We start from the raw sequence: 20,093 nt of genomic DNA, 5'->3' as shown, positions 1-20,093 counted from the left end.
ACAGTCATGTTAATTCCATAGTGTGGAAATTAAGTTGGGAATTCCAAACAAAATAATAACAATTTTGTTATTGTTGAATCTTGAGACTATGATCAGGTTCCAGAAAATGGAAATATGCCGTGTCAAAAGTAAGAAACTACCTGCATCGTAAATACTATAATTAAAAATTTATTAATATTACTAGAATTAATTAATATCAATCAGAATTAATTCTTCCCTGATGCATACTCTTAACCTATAAGTCAAGTACATGTAGTTTAAAACTTTCAGTGAGCCCGCTGCAAAGCTTGAATTGAAATTCATAAGATGTAACTTTTCTTCTCAGTGTCTAACTTGTTTTTGTAGTTGTATGGTGTGTTTATACCATCATCTGCAAAACCAGCCCACAGCCATCCCCCTCACAAAACTGAGCCCAGGATTATTTTGCTTAACTTTGGAGAACAGAGAAAATGGATCAGAGAGGAGCTCAGACCTCCCCATTGTTTTGTTGGCCCCTTTCCCTGGCTGGGGCTGTGTCAGGACTCTGCTGCTCCTTTGGAAGGGGCTGTACCAGCTCCCTGTTGTAGCCCTACAGTGAGATATCATCTCACCTCTGCCACCACCAAAGAACTGCTGCTCCTTGTAGTGTGAGTCTGGAGAGTTGAGCTTCCAGCCTGATCCCTGCAACAGATCTGCAAGTGTGGAACGGGAAAATAAACCCCAAACCACCAAGCTGCAGCTCTTCCTAAAGCTTAATAATAATCCTTTGTAGTGTTTGTGATTTGAACTATAACAACTGCATCAGTAGCAGAGACCCTGAAGATAGGCTGGTCACAGATCAGAAGGATATCAGGAAACATGAAGAAGCTCCTTAAATAATTTCTAATCCTTTTTCAGCCCTAATCTTCTTTTTTATAGTATGATCTGGCATGACACATTTTCTGCACACATGCTTTCTAGATGATGTAGATTAAGTTTTAGGTCTCTGACTTGCTGGAAGCAGCATGTTGGTAGGTTAGCTCTTACTGCAGCCTCGTGCTGGAATGCCCAGGATTATTCTCTGTGGGCTGATATATTCAGCTAAAATATTCATTAAAAGTATGTGAAGTCATTCAGGATTTTAATCCATGCTCTGTTCTGTGTTTCACGAGGGTTTGTTCATCTCTTTGCCACAGCTGGGGCTGTTTTATTTTTGTATTTATTCTGGAATTAGACTTACAAATAGCAGTGCTGGGATAGTGGGCAGGAGGGTACCAAGTGAATATCTTATTTCTAGGAATAAGAATAAACTATTCTGCAGATATTTTGAGTATGTATTGGATAATCAAGAGGTGGGGCTTTTTTTTTTCCTTACTAGACATTGATAAAATGTCTTCTAATTTATTTTGTGAATACATAAAATAAGTGGAGAGGCCTTTTCTATGATCTTAACAAACAGAGATGTAAGAAAGGTAGCCACCAAGCATTCTTCTTCACCCTTACCCTGGAGCAGAATCTGAAGTCTGCCAGTTTGGAACATTTGAAACATATGTTGGAGAATTCTGTCCCTATCAAATTTTGTAGCAAAATATTTTCAGGATCCTAAAGAAGGACCATAATTGTCTTTTTTCCCATGCTTTCTAGAGAAGCTTCTAAACTTCTCTATAGTTAACCAGGAATCTTCCATGGAGATAGAGGTTTTTTAATAAAGAGTTACTCAAATTTAACAACTATCTGGACAACTATCACCTGATCTTGCTTCTGACACTTCCAATAGGAGAGTTCCAGGCTGCAACCACAGTAAAGAACAGAATGTTCATGCCTTCAAATTCAGGAATGAAGGTAGGTCAGTGCTGATGATGTGTTTTAAATTGTTCCTACCTCCGATGCCCTTGCAGCACTACCAGATCCATATTTAAGTAAGAATTTATAATCTGTCCCACTACCTTGGTGAGGAGGAAAATGTGTTCAGGTAGCTGGGAACTAGGTAGCACTGTGCTGTGGAAGTGAAAAGCTGGACGTTCACTGAGCATTTCCTTTTGGGTAGAACATAGAGATCCCTGTGCTGCACACTTTTGTCAGGATTTAGGTGAGTTTCAGACATGTAGAAAATATTTAATTCTTCTCCAAACACCAAGAACGGAGATGCACAACAGACAATGAGTTTACCCAGAAAAGCAGGAGACACTTGAGACCTCCCCATGTGTGTTTAACTTCCTGAGTAACACAGGGACAGGTATTACATGAAAAACAGATTTAAAATTATGACTATCCTCTATGTATAGGACAGTAAAAAAAAAGAGATCAAACTAACCAATTCACTGAAAGATGGAGGAAAAATCCCTTTGCACAATTACAGATAAAAACATTAGGATTCACATTTTTCTAATGTGAAAGCCTAAGGGAGGTATTTAGGAGCTTCTGAGGATTATTAGAAACCTAGAATGTTATGACTTACAGAATTCTGTTTAATTAGCACTTCAGAGAAGGAATTTATGTCAGCTAAGGTGCCTAGATAGGGAAAAAGTTAGCCTAGATCAGGATTTCTCTGACTTGGAGCACGTGTGGAGCACTCTTGGTCTCCATGTGCTTTCAGCACAGGGCTTCAGCCTCTGGCAGCTGCTGGAAACAGTTGTGGGTCAGGGGGAATTAAATCACTGGTATCTGCCACCTTGTGCCTCAATTCAGGGTGGTGGCCCAGACTTTGAGGAACACTCACCTTGAGTGTAGATATTTTATCTAAGAGGTTGTTGGTTTGACTTTGCTTTGCTTTTGTAAGAAAGAACATACAATGAAAGGCAGGGATTTTGGAGTATCAACCTTTTTTTAAAATATATAAATGAAAAAGACAACAAGCAACAGTATTTAAACCAATCTGAAATCCCTTAAAGGCGATTTGGCCATAATATTTCTATTCAGGTTTTACTCAGTACTTATTACTAAGTTGTCAGTTATCAGCTTGTGGGTATCACATAATATTCAGTAATCCCTCGGTGCTTCTGTTATGCTCTAAGCTCTATAAATTTATGTTTCAAGCTGGGGTTTTTATGCTGTGAGAGCATAAGCTGGTACAGAAAACAGGGAAAAAAGAAAAAAACAGAAAAAAAACAGAGAAAAAAACTACCCAAAACCAAAACTAAAACCAAAACAAAACCAACAAAAACAACAAAGCCAAACCAAACAAACAAAACCAAAAACCAAGAAATCAAAAAACCCCAAACTTTTTTAAAACAGCTGGAATTATACCCTGAATACATATCTCTGACTTGACATGCCAATAGCCACATATGTACTTGGGTAATTATACAGATGCTTTGAGTCCCCGAGTGGATCCATATATATACAAACCCACAGTTTTAATACGCAAGCTGCACTCAGTCTTAAAGTGGAACTTTGAAATGAAAAAGTCTTTTTGATATTCTTAGGATGTTTGCCCCTACATGAATTTTGTTATAGTCTGAGGTCTACAAGAATTTTCTGTTGTTTCTGGTTTATTTGTTTGGTTTTTAATAGCTGTGCCATCATCACATGAACCTTCTGCCCAGGCACTCAGCTGTGTAAGGCAGACTGATTGAAGACACCCTGACACTCCTGAACATGTGCAGAGGTTTCATATACTCAGAGAAAAGTAAATTCCAACAGTGATGAAAAATATTTCTGCAATTAGAGGTAGCTTTTTTAATGTTCCAATGTGGCCCAGCCCTAGGGTTCCCACCACCTTTCCTCTGTGAGCCAGAATGTTATCTCAAAGTATTGGGCACTTTGGCCTAGTGTTCTCATTGCAAGTGAATGTCAGCAACAGAGGGATAATGGATTAGATCTCCAGCAAAAAGTTCCCTTTATAAATTCAGTCCTTTGCCAAGTCTGTTGATGCCCTACTTTCAAGATTGTCATAGCAAGCAATTCTGGGTACTCTCTGTTTCTTAAAAACAGGGTGCTAAAATCAATATAGCAATATCTTGTTGGAGAAAATTAAATTAATCAATAGGTTTGTCATTTTAAAGATGATCAAAGGATTTGTTTATTAGGCATCATCTAGGCTTTAGTAATAGTTGGTATGAAAATAATAAGACATAAGCCATATTAGACATACAAATCTTTAAATTACATCAGGGAGTGGACATTTTTCTCTAAGTGAAGGGTTGGGAGCAGTTCCTATCTCTGCTTTAGCCTATATTAGTCACCAATTACATACCAAAACCTGGTAATACTCACAGATTCCAGTGGCTCAGGGGCAGCAGAATCTGAGAATTTAAAACCATTAAAAATACCAAGTGTGCTGAAATTTTTACTGGACTCTTGTAAGCAATATTTATTCTGATCTGCGAGAGTTAATTTCTGAAAGCTCCAGTTCGGCCTAAGCACTGTCTAATTAGTATGAACATAAGCACATTTAAAGTATTTTCCTCTTCTGCAGGCAAGAACAGCAAACCTGATTGTGAGAAGAAACTCTAAAACTCATCTTCATTAGGGATAAAGAGAGGAAGGCTGTCTTTACACTGTCAGTAAGATGTTCAGCACCTCACAATTCCTCAGCTTTAATTTATCCCAAATAGAACTGTGAGCACAGAAATACTTGTGCAAACACCGAGAGCTGGGGAAGATCCTCCTACACAGGCATTTGAGAGCATCCAGCCCCAGCTGGCCACAAAGAAGGAAAAAAGGTAGAAAAAAAAAAACAGGAGGAAAAGCAATTGCTGATAAATAGATTGTAGATCCATAGCTGAAAATGGACTATTTAGTCTTCCTGGGAAGATAATAAAGATTAACTTGTCAACAGGTTTCAACAGATGAAACATTCCTGAAACTTTTAGAATGTAGGTGATAAAGTACTTCTTAAAAATTAGCTTTTCTATGTGGAAAGCTGAGATTCTCTCTGGTCTAAATGATATCTGTATTGGAAAAGCATTTTCATATGCTGATTCCTAGCTAACTTTATCCCATAACTCCTTCCTCTTTTTCTTAGGGATTCTTTTGCAGAGCCAGATAAATCTGTACTTTGTAAGCAAAGCAACCAAGAAAACAAAGGGGAATTGGTGGCAAATTGTCACAGTAGTAAAATTGGTTTTCTAATAGCCTTTTTCAGAATAGTTTCTCACAATTTCTTTAGGATTTGAGCTAATGGAAAAATGTCTTTCACTCTACGTGGAATAAGGCATATGTGGGAATGATCTAAGAGGGCAAAGGTTCTTCTTGGTATCCAGAGCCTTGGTTTTGGTAACTTGTAAAAATACTGATTTATGTAACTGCTGCGTACATGGAGATTTACAGGAGATCGGTATGTGGAACAAAGGACTGGCTCTTCCCCCGTAGCCATGGAATCCATAAACATGGCAGGGAATGGGAAAAAAAACCAACCAACTAAACAAAAAACCCCAAACCAACCAGAAATTAAAACAAAAGATGAAAGAGTTAACACAAAATTTCTTGACCAAGTTAAGCAGAGGAGTGCTCCTAAGTGAATCTGGAGCTCAAATTTATGTTGTAACCCAAATTTCCTACTCTTCTATCCACCTTGCATTATGCATTGTCAGGAGAAAAAGTGAAGAGTTTTGGCAGAGAGGGAAGTGACAAGAAAAGCAAAAGATAGGTTCAGGACAGGGATTGGTTGTTTGTTTTTCTTGTATTTCTACCTCTTCTGCAGTTCTGCTGTTTTCTCAACATAAAAAGTACACAGATCCTTTTGAGGCAGACAAAATGAGAAGAGTAAAACAATTCTCTGTTAAACTGGAAGAGTCATAATTTGAACTAGAAAGGCTAATTTATTCACCTTCTTTAAAGAAATAGAAAAAGCAGGCCAGGACAAAACAGCTCTCTTCTGCTCAAAAAGAAAAAAAAAACACCTCCCAGTAAAATATGCTACTAGGCAGAATAGCCCACAATTTTTGCATGCCACAAAGGATTTGCCTTGACACATAATGAGTTTTATTGAGGTCAAATTTCAAGTTATCTAAATACCAGTTTACCTCCAGAGATACAGGGCTCAGGAAATTATATTGCAATAATTATGAATTTTTTTTCTTGGCATTGATTTGAGAATCAGTGAATATTATAAGTAACACTATTCTCAAAAACTTTCAAAAAAAGCTTATAAAACTTTTTTTTCCCTTTCATGGCTAAAAAGCTGAGTTTATAAACTCTACATTTCCACTCATTTATAATTTAATTAAAGCATCACCATGCTTCTTTGGCTAAACCACAGCTCAGTCATTGCAGTTTTCTTTAGGATCAGTTCATGGATCATGGCTGGAGTAGGCAGAGGATCACAAAAGACAACAGCAGTCCCTTCCTTATTTTGGAGAGTTTATGAAAACTTAATAGGCCTAGAAATTCGAACATCCTGGCAGCAAAGGACTAGAGAAATAAATAACTACAACATGTGGTGTTTTCTAGCTCTTGGAAAATTGAATCATTAACCTTAATAATGGTGTATTTTCACTGTGGTGTTAAACAGATGAGCTTTGAGGGTACATCCTTTACCTTGGGCAGGAAGCTCTGTGATTCTCAGGCACTCGGATCTGCTGTTCTGCATGCAAAACAACAACAAAGAACAAAGGTTTTTTATTAATCTCGGCCTGTGTGAGAGGACATTTTTCTCCTCCTTTCTATTAATAAAGTTAGTAAAAAATAAAATATTTCACTTCTGTAGATGTATATATAGAGATACATATACATACATGTATAAAGATATATAGATCCAGGTAAATAAAGCCATGAGTACATTAATAACCTACACAACATTACACTGTTAATTACGTAACCTGAAAGATACTTCTCAAATTAATTTAGCACAGCTAAATTTTTGCTAATACTATGCACAAACAGTAAAGTGGAAGATGCACCAACAGTTTAAATGAGAATTTCAATCAACTGGCTATATCTCATCCTCTCAGCAGGGAAGGATGTGTTAGGAATGAAAGTACTGAAGAAAGTGTAGAAGCAAAATCAAGATCTTAGAAAGCTGGAACATATTTATTAAGACACTGTTGATCAAATGAGATTTGAGCATCAAATGTCTAAGTCTGTCTTGTTAAATGGTAAACATAAGGAAATTAAAACACACTAATTTCAATTTACATCCTATGAATTTCTGTCTGATCTGGATTCCTTTGGAAAACCTCTAGCTTTTCAAGCCAAGACCTCTCTGAAAGAAGAGCTCTGAAATCAGGCAGCTCCAAAGGTCAGTGTATCAGTGTAACTCAGTAAAAAGGAACTCAGGCCTCTGTTTTTTAACATACTCAATTTTACCTTTTGAACCAACATAAAAATGGAAAGAGCAATTTTTCATTTATCTGTATTTCCCATAAATCTGTTGGCTTCTCTGCCATTTACAACCTTTTAAATATTTATGTAATCCTTCAGATTTTGAAAAGGCAGCTCTTTTGACATCCATTTAGCAGAGACAAAAATTATCCTTAATACAACTTAATGCAGATTCTTCAAACAAAACCAAACTAAAATCTCTTTATAGGCTGCAAGACTATATTAGGGTAAGGAGTTCTCCAAAACCCTTAATATTCCTTTAATTACTTTTTGACTTAGCCTATTTATAAACTAAGGTTAATAAACTAAGAGGAGCATGCAAATGTATTTTTCCCTCCTTCATGTAATGCTTGTGACTGTCACAGCACAGGATGAGGGTTGCTATCAGTGGTAAAAAAGTGGCAGTGGACACACAGGATTTTTAACAGCTGAGTTCTGCAGTCTGGCTTAGAATGCCCCAAAATATCTTTTTTACTCACAATGGAATGCTTTATATTAAGGAGAGAATGATGTCACTGCAAAGCTGGTGTCAACATGCCCAGCAATTATTAGTGCAAGACACCATAAATTTGGCTGCATTTGCTTTAGGCTCCAAGCAGAAATCATTGTATTAATGGGGTAGTGGAAACAGAATTGATGCCTCAGGTTTTAGCTTTTATATTTTTCAGACTCTGTGCTGATTTAGTGTGTGGGATCTAGGCTTCATATAAAGGGATAGTAAGCTCTCTTCACAGAGTAGGGAGACAAAACAATTCCTTCTCTAGCTGGGGACCCAAGGACAACCGATCCAGATCTCAGGCCCAAGAGCATGAACAATGGTGGACTGAAGAGAGAAAAACAAGAAGGATGGGACTTCATGGGCTGGAGCTGTAATATGCTGGAGCATAACAATTAGCTCCGATATGCTAATGGACCAGAACTTTAAAAAGTGTGAAATGTCATGACAGTTGGTCCATTTTTGTGACCATTTTGGGTTCACCTGGGGCATAGCCCTGGCTAGACTCTTGTGCTGCCCAAGGTGGATCTATTTAGGCCTCCTAATAAAACCCTACTTTATTCTTTAGCTTCATCTAGTCTCTGTTCTAGGTCAGCCTTCACAAGGCATCACAATGAAGCACTTTATTATCCCTAAAAGGCAGCATGTGGCTCGTGCACTCTGTGGGGTGTTACTAGTGTCCTTGGAGCAATTTCATTCTTGCACACCCTATGGCATATAATTATCTCAAGACTAACCATGACCCTGCGATACTCTATTAAAATTATATTGTGTTACAGAATGGAGTATACATTATTGAAGCATATTATTTTGATTACTGAAATATGACATACTGTTTTCATTAGCCAGTAAGCCTGAATATTTAATTTATGATGTTAAATCTACATTTTTTACAGACTAGTCACTTAAGGGAAGTAAACCGGCAAAAATGCAGAGGAGTGAATGGGAAAAGTTTCTGCTGAAAATGGGGCTTTAAAAGCAGAAAAAAGTGTATCATGCCATATACTGGTAGATGACACATTACGTTAGGCTGGTAAATGGGTTAATTAGGCTCATTAACATCATTTCCTTTTATAAAGTTTTCAACTGAGAAGATGAAAAGATTATGTTAATCTTTACACTTCTCTCTTACATTTTACATTTTTCACACGGGCCTTTTTTAATCAAATATTGATGATGGTGCCTGTTGTTCTTCAAAGCCCAGCAATTAGATTGCAGCTCTCTCCCAGTAAGTGGTGTTTTCTTATCTTTATTTCCCTCTCTCCACATTTTTTTTTCATAAACACAACATAAGGTCCATTGAATTCTTGCCAGAAAAGCCACTCTGGATGTTTTATCAGGTGACCAAGAAACCTGCAGAGCCTGAATCCCCCAAACTCTTCCTGAGCTATGGAAAAGATCCCACAGTTCTGTCCCACAGCTGAATCCACCACTCCTGAATTAAAGCCGCAGACTACAGCAGTGCCATATAAACCAGATGAATTTTCCTTTTCTTCCTGGCTGTGGCCGTCCCTGTGGGATACAGGTAAAGGCTGTGTGGAATGGGTGGACGCTGCTCTCTGCTGGCAGCAAGGAAAGCATGCAGGAAACGGAATTTCCCCTAAAATTACTTTCAAAAATAAAGCATTTCCACAATTTCTTTACATAATGTTGCATACAGTGATTAAGCATAAAGGCAGGGGAAAGGTATTAGGATAAAATAACTCTTCAAATTTATAAATATTAGTTGAAAGAACCTAGATAAAACTGCATCTTCTGTAGAAAATAACTGCTTAAATACAATTTTGGAAGTTCTTTTGTACATGTATCTCCATACACACAGAAAATTCCTCAGGACCAGAATAAAGATCTCAAAAGTTTGGAAAATCGGTAGAACAGCTGTCTCCTATTTGAATATGGGAATCTTCTCTTTAAGAGAAGACTTCAAAACACTTCTTCTTTAAAGAACTGTTTAACAACAACTCTATAAAACCATTTTATATTCCAGCTTGGGCCCCCTCTAGTAGCAGCTCAAGGAATCAACACCATAAAACTACGGAAACTAACCAGATACCATAAGCACAATAATAAGAGAACAAATGCTCTCATGTAGTAGCCACTGCTATTGCACGAAATAAAGGAACATAATTCTGCTGCAGAGAGCAAAGCAGGTTGCTCTGGCAGGTTACCTCTGAAATTCTGGTTTGGTGCAGTGCTTCCACACTGCCCTAAAGTAAGATTTCAGATCACAGACCTGAAGTCTATGTCAACTTTGCTTTCAAGCTCTGAAGCAAAAGCAGCCTCTGCTTTGCACAAGGGAGGTAAGGGTACTTTCTATAGTCCAGTCAATTTAAATCAGGGAGGAAAAAACTTTATATCACAGGACATGGTCAAGATACTGTGAACAACCACCAAAATAACCCCATTAAATGAAAGCAATTTGCTTGAGGGGCTCAGAAGAATGATTCAGTTTATTACTGCACATAGAAACTCAAGTTCAGATAACATTAGTTAGAGAGTGAAATTTTCCATGGGACAATTCTTCCTAACTGTCAGGAGGAAAATGAATCACCCTGGCAAAGATGTTGACATATCCCAGTGAAACAAAAAAACCAATTGCATACTTATTTTTGCATTTTTTCACCTTAAGATGCATAGATGGGGGATTCTATGATATATTTAATATTAGTGTTAATGATTTAATATTTCATGGAGCACCTGTCCCTCCATGGAGCTGCTCAGGGAGAGGAGCTGAGCAAAAGTCCAGTGCCACGTCACAGGTTCCTTGGGATCCCTATGGCACTGCTGCCATTGCTGAGGAGCAGAAACCAAAGGTAATGGTAGGGTGGTTCAGGTGCTGCTCACAGAGGAGGAAAGTCCCCAATTTCCACCCCTCCCAGAGTCTGCACAGCTGCTTTCCTCTTCTGCTGGAACATGGCACTCCAGGAGGAAAAGATGGAAAAGCCAGGCCACAGATGATCAAAAACTGGTTATTGCAGCACGTTAAACCAGGGCACTATATTTCCTCCAAAAGACAACTCAAACCTTGGTGATTTGTTTCCCTCCAAAACAATAAGCCTTCTTTGGACTGTATGTATTTTTATCGTAAAGAAAGAAACACCCAATATTGCAGATAAGATCCAAGGACACCAGAGAAGGCAGCCATACACAATTGATTTTCCTGCTCCCTTACATTCAGTGCTGCTCCAATGGCAGGTTCTGATACAAGTTTAAAAATGTTCTTGGAACTAATCTTCAGCTCACTTTTAACTTAAATAAATCCAAAAGGTAATAGTTCACTATCTGTAAAGGCCCCAGGAAGCAGAGGGTCTGTGCCACCCATTGAAGGTGACAATGAACTGCAGATGTAGCATGGAATTGAAAGGCAAAGCATCCATCCCCTTTCCTCTTGCATTCCCGGCTCACATTTCTAGCATGGCTTCACCCTGAAACAGGCTTCCTTTTCTCCTGCTCAGGGTTTTGAAGGCTCTTATAACAGAGGCTGTAATATAAAGATGTAGGCCACAAAGGAAGTTCTGAAAAGTATTTTGTTCAGTACTATCTGTGGAAGAAAAGACGAAGGGAACAAGATACAGAGTTAGCTGGGACAAAACAAAACTGTTTTCACAGATGCTGGGTTAAAAACCACCATTGGGGGGGGGCGGAGGGAGGGGAGGGGGGGGGAGGGGTGAGAATAATGTTTTTGGACTGGTTTTTATGTGGATTTTGTTTTGGTTTAGGGATTTTGCTGGGGTTTTTTTTATTATTGTGGGGTTTTTCCTAATGGTCATAAAGTCTGTAGCATTTCAAGATAAATGTGCAGCAAAGAGATTGTGTTTCTTGGGTGTGGATTTTTACTGACTTTGCTTATGTTCCACCTTTCAAAGAGCAGAATTGTGCCTTTTTTTGTGGTCGCAGGGCCAAGTTATACAGAGCTACCACAAGATATCCAGATCTTATTGAGAAATGAAGTATCGAATATATCAGCAGCCTATGCCCGTGTGGATGTTTTGCATCAAGATAAAGAGAGAGAAAAATGCTGGTGGAGAATGATGTGCAAAAAGCTCTGTGAAGCAAGAATTAAAAGCAATGAGATTAAAAAGAAAATAACTACATCAGGAATATGTTAATAAATTAATTAAAGCCTACCAAAGTTGAAGTGTTCCATAATTAAGACTGAAGCCCATGAGAGTGCTCTCTTCTACCTGGAGATTTTGCCACGGATAATATTACCTGTTTGGAAATGTTTCTAAATCTGTGAGGAAAATGAGGTCAACTGAGATTGTGGCCTAATCATTAACTTGTAGGATTTTGGACTTTTCTGTTTTCTCAGACCAGCTTTATGGATGATTTATTATGTTTTCTCCACTGCAGTCTCATTTCTAGCACATCAGATAAATGTGAATATTAATCTTTTTTAAAAAGAGGAGGTCAAGATTTAGGGCTTATCTCCAGGTTTGTTTCCTGAGTTTTCATCTTTGTGTAACTTTCAAGTCAAGCATGCAGAGAACAAAGTAGAGCAAGAAGCAGCACAAAGGCCACCATGCTGAAACACCTGAGATCCATCTGACTAATTAAGGAAATTGTTATATAGATCTCAACAGGTCTTTTTTATGAGCCTTTTAAACTACCCTATAACATTTTATCCAGTCCACATATAAAAATTAAATACTGTGCTTTTTGGAGTAGTAGAGACTGTTCACTAAGACAGGAAAAGGGAACATCTTTCCCATAAGGTGCCTACTCTCCATACCATTTATTTGTAGGGTAATGTACAAAATGCAGAAAACACTTCCGTGTCAACTTCTACACCTGCAACCTTTTGTAAGGCCACATGCAAGTTTGCTTTCCCCAAAACCAACTTAATTTGCTGTTCTGAAATGAGTCACCATCACTTTAAAGGCTCAGTATTATAAATATGGAGAATCCTTCTCTTACCAGTAGTGAACAAGATCAGAACCTCATTTTCCTGCAGTAGCAGTTAACACTGTACATAAGGAAAAGAAAACATATTTGCTCTGCAAAAGGCATTTGTGGGTATTGAGCTTGCAAACAGAGGATGAACACATTCAAGTGTTTCTGTGTCCTAACTGTAAATGATTATACTTGAAACGTACACCTGCAAAGGTGGTAAGATTTTGGGGTTGTGTATAAACCAGACAATATCCTGAACTTCAAGAAAGAAATTCACATATGATGGTCCTTCCCATAATCAAGCACAGCCAACTATAGAGCCTGGGCAAGTCACAATGTCTCCTCACAAAAAAAAGTTCCTCAATATTTCAGCCTTTTCATTCAGCTGTAATCTCAATACATGGAAAATATAAGACCCTACTTCATAAATGGGCATGTTGTGAAGGTGCAGTTTGGCGCTGAATCTCAAGTGATCTCTGCAGCTCCTCCTTCTTTGGGTACACGCAACAATAAAACCAGCGCTGCCTTTAAACCTAAGAAGGCACATAAAAGGGCCAGGCCTTGTATTTTCATATTGAAGATCTTGGACTTTGTTCTGCCTGGTGCGCAGTCTGTGCCCATGCAGGAGAATTTAACAGTCTCACTTCTAGTGTTCACACTTCCCATCAGGTCAGAAATGAGGCACCTCAGATGCTTCACTGCTTTACTGGTATTCCCCATCTGCACCTGTGCAGGAAAATTCTGGTTTCAAAAAGTCAGTACCATGTCATTATGAGCACTGCATTTTTATGAAGTGGGAAATAAGAAAGACAAATGTTACTCCTGTTCATGAATTTGCCTCTTATCATTTCCCCTCTCTACTCTGTGGAGAGTGATTTGATTCACACTGGGGGTTATTTGGGTCTGTTTTACTTGGAGAGAGAAAATAATGGTAACATCATTTGAGATTTATGCCAGTTTAAGTAAGAAAACGGTTTCTGAATATTTTTGCATAGCTGCTGAATTTAACTGAGGGTTCAGTGAAGCATGAGCTTCTAAATGTGAATAAGAGGATTTATCCATTTTCCCCTGTTTGTTTTTAAATTCCATTTGTTATTTATGATTAGCAATTTTGTGTCATTTATATGCAGTGTACTGAAACTGAGTTCAATAAACTAACCTTCTTTGACTTATTAAGCTAAACTTGGTATTTAATTATTATGCATGCAAAGTCAAGTAGAAAAAGTAAGAACCATTTATAAATAAAATCATTGTGGTTTATTTGCAATGAACAGGAATATCTGTCTTTATGCCTTTTCATAAGAAATTTATTACTGCTTACTTTGAATTGGAATAAGCACCAAAAAAAAGTAGAACATCTGTATCAAAGTGTAAAGAACCACAACAATCAAAAGCTATTTAATCTCCTACATTTAGCTCAAGTGCACAGTCTGTTCTGTGTAACTTTTTACAACATACTGTGAAAGAAAACACATCATGTAAATTTAGTAATTAGTATTATAGATAAAATGGCACTGCAGCATATTACCATAATATTAATTATGGTAATAATTACCATAATACTGATGTAGTATAGGATATAATACATAATAGTCAGTGTCTTTAATTTTACATTGAAGTGCAACAAAGCATATTGTTGCTACACTTCTGCTTCTTAAATTAAATGAATGTTATTCAAGTGTACATTTGTATCCATGCAGAATGTTTTTAAATAAATAATAACTCTAATTCAAGCTGGTATGTTTGACTTTCTAATGGCATAAATTAAAGAATTTCTAGATCTAGAAACTATTTCTAAGACAGTGGAAATCATGACAGAATTATATTCCATATGAAAAATTTCTGCAATCATTTTTCATTACAGTAGCTGTAAATCAGTTTGCAAATTTGCAAATGAAGCACAACATTGAGGCTTTTAAAAAATAAAGAGGAATCTTAAGGAGCTATTTGATGTGTAGCATGAACTAGACATATATAATCAAATTGGAATTAGTTCTGTACCTCTCTGGCTAAAAGACCTGGCAATTGTACACATAAAATATTTATAACAAAACAAAGAGACTTGCATGGGAAGACAGTGAAAGTTTTTCTCTGCAGCTCCAGGAGACATAGAGTTCCGTATTAATGAAAAATTGCATCTCAGCTTTTTGCAGCACTTTTACTTTTGGGTAACTTTGTTATAAATATTAAAAGAAGGGGGAAAAATTAAATTTTAGATTTGTTCAAGTGTACTTTAATAATTTATGTCAGCTGAAATGTTCCCATTTCCTGTGCAGAAATTTTCAAATGAAGCCATTATTCAGACCTGGCAAGAAAAGTACTCTAAAAACCTACTTAATTAGAAGTGCAACAGTCCTATTCACCATGTCAGCCCAAGGCTAAAATGTGTACATAGGGTTTTAGCAAAATATTTGAATACACAATGTAAGGTTCAAAGCAGAAATTGAAGTGTGACCTGAGGTTGGTTGTTTCATCTCACAACCACAAGATGGGTCGCTGTATTTGAGTGAAGGTGTGTAAAGAGCAAAATCCCCAATCAGTTTGTAAGTTTTGGAGATTGTTTTGAAAAAAAATTTTTTTTTTCTCCTCTCCACTTTGTTTAGGTCAGTGGGACCATGTACAACACAGGGAGACACGTATCCCTCCGGTTAGACAAGGAGCACCTGGTGAACATCTCTGGGGGCCCAATGACCTACAGTCACCGCCTGGAGGAAATCCGGTTACACTTTGGCAGCGAGGACAGCCAGGGATCAGAGCACCTCCTCAATGGCCAGGCCTTTTCTGGAGAGGTATGTCACTGTGGGGGGTGGTACCACTAGGAATTACCCACCTCTTATTTCTGCCTGAAGGTATTTGCAAGTTAATCTGTAAAAATTGTTTTCCTGTAGCCATTCTGAAAATCGGGGAATTGTTTTTTTCTTTTTTAACCAAGCACTGCAAGTTTTGTGACTCATATCTACAATGACACTGCTGTGTTTATTCTGTGTAGAGACACACTCTATCCTCATCTGTGCTACTTACAAAGTAATCGGGTCTCTTTGGATGGGGCCTTTATGTCTCTTGTAAAGGGAAGTATGAGATTAACTACAAAGTAATGCTGGAAGTGCTTCAAATTCCCACAGAAGTGCTACTTTTGCTTCTCAATAGTGTGTAAAACTTCACATTGAGTACCATCCTGCCTTTGATTCATGAAGAAACAAGGCAATACTTGATTCTGGAGATGACTCCACAGAATTCTGCTCAAGAAATAAAGTTAACTGCATACATAGTCCCTGGCAGAATAGTAATGTTTTATGTTAAATACATGTCTATAACATGTATTTCCTGTCCCAAGAAAGACCATAATTTCTTGATTCTGATACCTATTCTAGAATGGCTCATTATTCTTGCTGGATAAATATTTTAGTGGCTTAGATGGAGCCCTTTTTCAAGATTTACAATAAAGTTTGCGGACTTTCTGGGAGGGACAAAATGGGATCCTTCCATTTTCCTTATATAGGAACATTCTCACATAAAAGAGATGCATGAGGTTTGTAGTACCCTATCGTCCTCCAGCTTGGGCCATGGCTGTGAACTACGCAGTGTCCAACTCTACAACTCAAAATAATGCTTCACAATAACTCTATGTTACTTTAGGGATTATTTTTAAAGTCACTCTCTTACCATTCTTTCAGAATACCAAAAAAGAAAAAGTTTTTCATCATAAAGCACTTATTTTCTCAGAGATGAGTAATCAAATTAACATCTGTACTATGCATCACAGACTGGTGATGAGTCACTTCATGTGTGGCATTTTCTTTGGCACTGAGCAACAGCAGTTATTTAAGAGTAAGAAATTAATTGAAGCATTGTTACATGATGATGTTATAATTGATGGTAATCATTGGCTTTGTTTTATAAGCTACATATAGCCTGTGGCAGCTTTTTTGTGAAATTACTAATGACTCTTACGCAACTGATTTTGGTTGCCTTTGTTCAATTCTGTAAGTTAACTCATCATGTATTGCTCCTTTAAGCGCAGAAAGTAAAGGATGTTGGAGTAAACAAGATCTTTGCTTTGCTGTTCAGACACATGAGAGCAATATTCAAAAAAAAAAAGTTGACTGAACATGAAAGCAAAAATCTGGTTGAAACATACCACAGCACTTGTAATGTATCACCAGCATTTCAGATGCTTTAAAAAGAGTTTTTAATTCATCGGTCCTAGACTATAACAATGTAAAAATGTAGAGCATTGTCTGGCAATACTTATTGTTATTAGCTATAGGCTCTTCTAGTTTTGAAAGTTGGAGTTCTGAAGTACTATTAATATTTGGTGGTTTTTAACAGAGACTTCAACATTTCTTAATAAGAGCATAAAACTGAGCTTAGTGGAAACTGCTGTCAGTCAGTCAGGCACAACTGGGTCTGCAGCGTGTGCAGGATTCATCTTGTTGTCTGAATCCTCCTGCACTGAATAGAAAGAGCTCAGCACCTTCAAAGGATTAATCAGTCCTGACAGCAAGAGCTGGGTCTCTTAGGACAGGGCAAATCACTCTGTGGAGATGCATTTTCCTTGACAACAGAGCACAGACAAAGAGCAGGCAGAGGAGTTGAGATTCAAGGACTCCCTTTCAGATACTGAGATGAATTCTGTCCTTTGAAGGTGTGTTTTTTAAGGTTTCAAAATCTGTTTTGGGCAGGTGGACAGATGAACTCCAGCAAGGTCAAGCATTAATTACTAATTTGAGCATGTACCTGCACAGTTAAGTCTTATCTCTAGAATACAGTATTCCAAAGTACAAGCCCAGATGCAAATCAGTGCTGCTGAATGGCTGCAGATTTCCAGGGAAGGGCAGCAGCTGATGGAGTTCTTCAAGTGTCCATCCACCCATGCAAGTGCTGCCTGTATAAATGAGGGCTCTTCCACAAGCTCTCAGCACTGGGGGATGTAACATCTTCATCTCTCAGCAGTGAGAGTGGGAATGCTGTAAATAAGCCAGGTGACTTCCTGGGAGAGCGTCTTTGTGATGTCATGGGTGCTTTCAAGGCTTGATGCTAATTACTATTCATGCCTGCCTTAGATAATGCTGTCAGTGGAGATGGAATAAAGAAAAATAACTGCCTAGGTTCACTAGTCTAATTTAGCTGGTGCAGATAAGAACAGCAATGAATATTTACTGGTTTAGGCTTTAGGAACCAGGGAAAAATCATTGCAGGACTCCACTGTGTGACTGCTAATTGCAGACTGAGCTGCTAGGGCTGGACCTGTTACTGCTAGTCTCAGCTGTGTTGGACAAACTCTCTGTAGGCTTTCCAGAAACCTCTGTTTCACTGGGGAAACAATTCCCAAGTTACCCAAAAAGGGTGATTGTGCTGGTTTTGCATTAATTGAGTTTTGGTGAGGAGGGAATGAACCCAGGCACAGAAGTGATGTTCTAAGAGAAGCTGTTAAGAGCTTCCTCCGAGCCTGGCAAAAACCAGTTGCTGGCTGGCTCTGAGAATAGGCATGCTGATAAGCCAAATAAAGAGTAAAACACACCCCTGCACATTTTAAAATTAACAAAGCCCAGGAACTTTTTGTCTCTTCTGCCCTAAGTACAGGTGAAATAAATAAGGCAGGAGATCTTTCTCCATTTTATTGCCTTTATTAAAAATCAGCTTGGGTGGGGAGAACCGACAGGTCGCACACACGCCACCACTGCTCCCAGGAGCAGCACAGAGGAGGAGAAAAAGTGCAGCTGTGTCTGCTGGTCTGTAACAGGCAGAGCTAGGGCTTCCACCCTCATGAGAGCAGCAGGAGATCCCCATTTTTCAGTTTGACATTTGAAGTCCTCTTTCTAGCCAACATCCTCTTAGGTTAGGGTAAAAGGTAAAAAAGATCTTAGCAGACACTGGATTCAGTTCCTCACCTCTAGACATCACTTAGATCTCTTAATTCCGTGGTGGCTCATTGTTTAGGGGTTTTTCCTGCTAGATTTGGTGAGGTGTTTCCACATTTGCATACCAGCCCCGATGTCACTTCCTCCTCACAGTCCCAGGTGCTATTTTCTGGGAAGCAGCAGGGTGATACTCGATGAAGAGGGATTTCTAACCATCAGCAACAGGTAATTAAAGAAAAACTATTAACAGGTGATTGCAACATGAAATTATTAACAACAAATAGTTAAAACTAACTTAGCAGCAATTGGTTTTACCTGTTAACTTGTTGCAGACATCTTTTTGTGAAATCCTTTTCCTGGGATTTTTTTCTTCCTGAGAAGCTGAGAGGCTTCAGGAACAAAATGTAAATAATGGTTATCTGCTGCTGTGCAATGCAACAGGTCCATCTGTGATTGGTCTCATCTGCTTGTTTGTAATTAATGGCCAATCACAGCAGAGCTGACTCGGACAGAGAGTCTGAGGCAGCTGCCTTTGTTATCATTCTTTTGCTTTCTGTTCATAGCTTAGCTTGCCTTCTGAGATGAAACTTTTCCTTCTATTCTTTTAGTGTAGTTTTAATGTAATATATATCATAAAATAATAAATCAAGCCTTCTGAACATAGAGTCAACATTCTCGTCTCTTCCCTCACCTGAAAACCCCTGTGAACACCGGGGGTTCACACTAATACTGCAACCTTTTTAAAAAAACTGACAACTTTTCTACTCATAACAGCAGTAACAGGCCAGCCCGGACCCCTCCGCGCGGCCCAGCCAGGCCAGATGGGCTCTGTCACAGGGCCGGGCCCTTTCCCAGGGAGCCCACCCAGCCCCGTCCCAGCAGGCACAGGGCCTGCTCCAATGTAGCTCTGGCTGAGCTGGGTCCCGCTCCCCGCAGCGCGGCCAGGTGGCCCCACAGTTTGGCTGCAATTCTGCCATTGCTGAGTTTCGCCAGAAACAGCTGGGCAAGGGGGAGGGGAAGCCCACAGCTGCTGCCTCTGAGTTCTAGCCTGGCTGCTGAGATTTTAGCTGCCCATCCCCTCCCCACCCAGAGCAGCTGCCGTTGTTCTGGCCTGGGCCCTTGCTATTCTGGCCCAGCCCCTCCAGCGAAGACTAAAATACCTCAACTGCTCCACCCTCTGCCCAGGCAAGATATTAACCTTTTTAGTGCACAGATGAAACCTACAAACATCAAATCTTTCTCTCAAGTGGAAGAAAAGGAAAGACTGAAGATACAGAGAGACCAACATGAGACATGAAGGTCAGTAAAGAAGTCCCAGATGGGAGGGATTGAGGAGATGCCTCAGTCCTGGGCTGAAATCCTCTTGTAAGGCTACGGAGAAGATATAATTGGTATATCAGACTCCTTTTCCCTGTAACTCATTGAAAAGCATGGGGGGATGAAGCATTCAAATTGTAGATATGAGCAAAGGCATCTATGCTAAAGCAAGCAGATGTTGAAGTAGCTGTGATCCCATGAGAAGTTTGAACAGAGAGAGAGAAATAAGAGTGATGAAGACCCTTTGCCCCTGAAATAAATGGGCAAGGAGAACTGCTCCTTTTTAACGCCTTTATTTATGAAAT

General features: G+C 38.7%; 1 protein-coding gene across 2 annotated transcripts in view; it reads left to right on the top strand.

Annotated features, from left to right (window-relative positions):
- CA10 (carbonic anhydrase 10) overlaps positions 1–20,093 on the top strand; it is a 205,606-nt gene that overhangs the window by 148,736 nt on the left and 36,777 nt on the right. For both annotated transcript variants that reach the window (XM_036394451.2, XM_036394450.2), the window contains one exon: positions 15,214–15,399. In XM_036394451.2, coding sequence (XP_036250344.1) covers positions 15,214–15,399 — 186 coding nt within the window. The remainder of the gene's footprint in view (positions 1–15,213; positions 15,400–20,093) is intronic.

This window comes from Molothrus ater, chromosome 19 (genome assembly GCF_012460135.2).
Source record: "Molothrus ater isolate BHLD 08-10-18 breed brown headed cowbird chromosome 19, BPBGC_Mater_1.1, whole genome shotgun sequence".
In the NCBI taxonomy this organism is placed as follows: domain Eukaryota; kingdom Metazoa; phylum Chordata; class Aves; order Passeriformes; family Icteridae; genus Molothrus; species Molothrus ater.
This window is presented reverse-complemented; position numbering and strand designations above follow the sequence as displayed.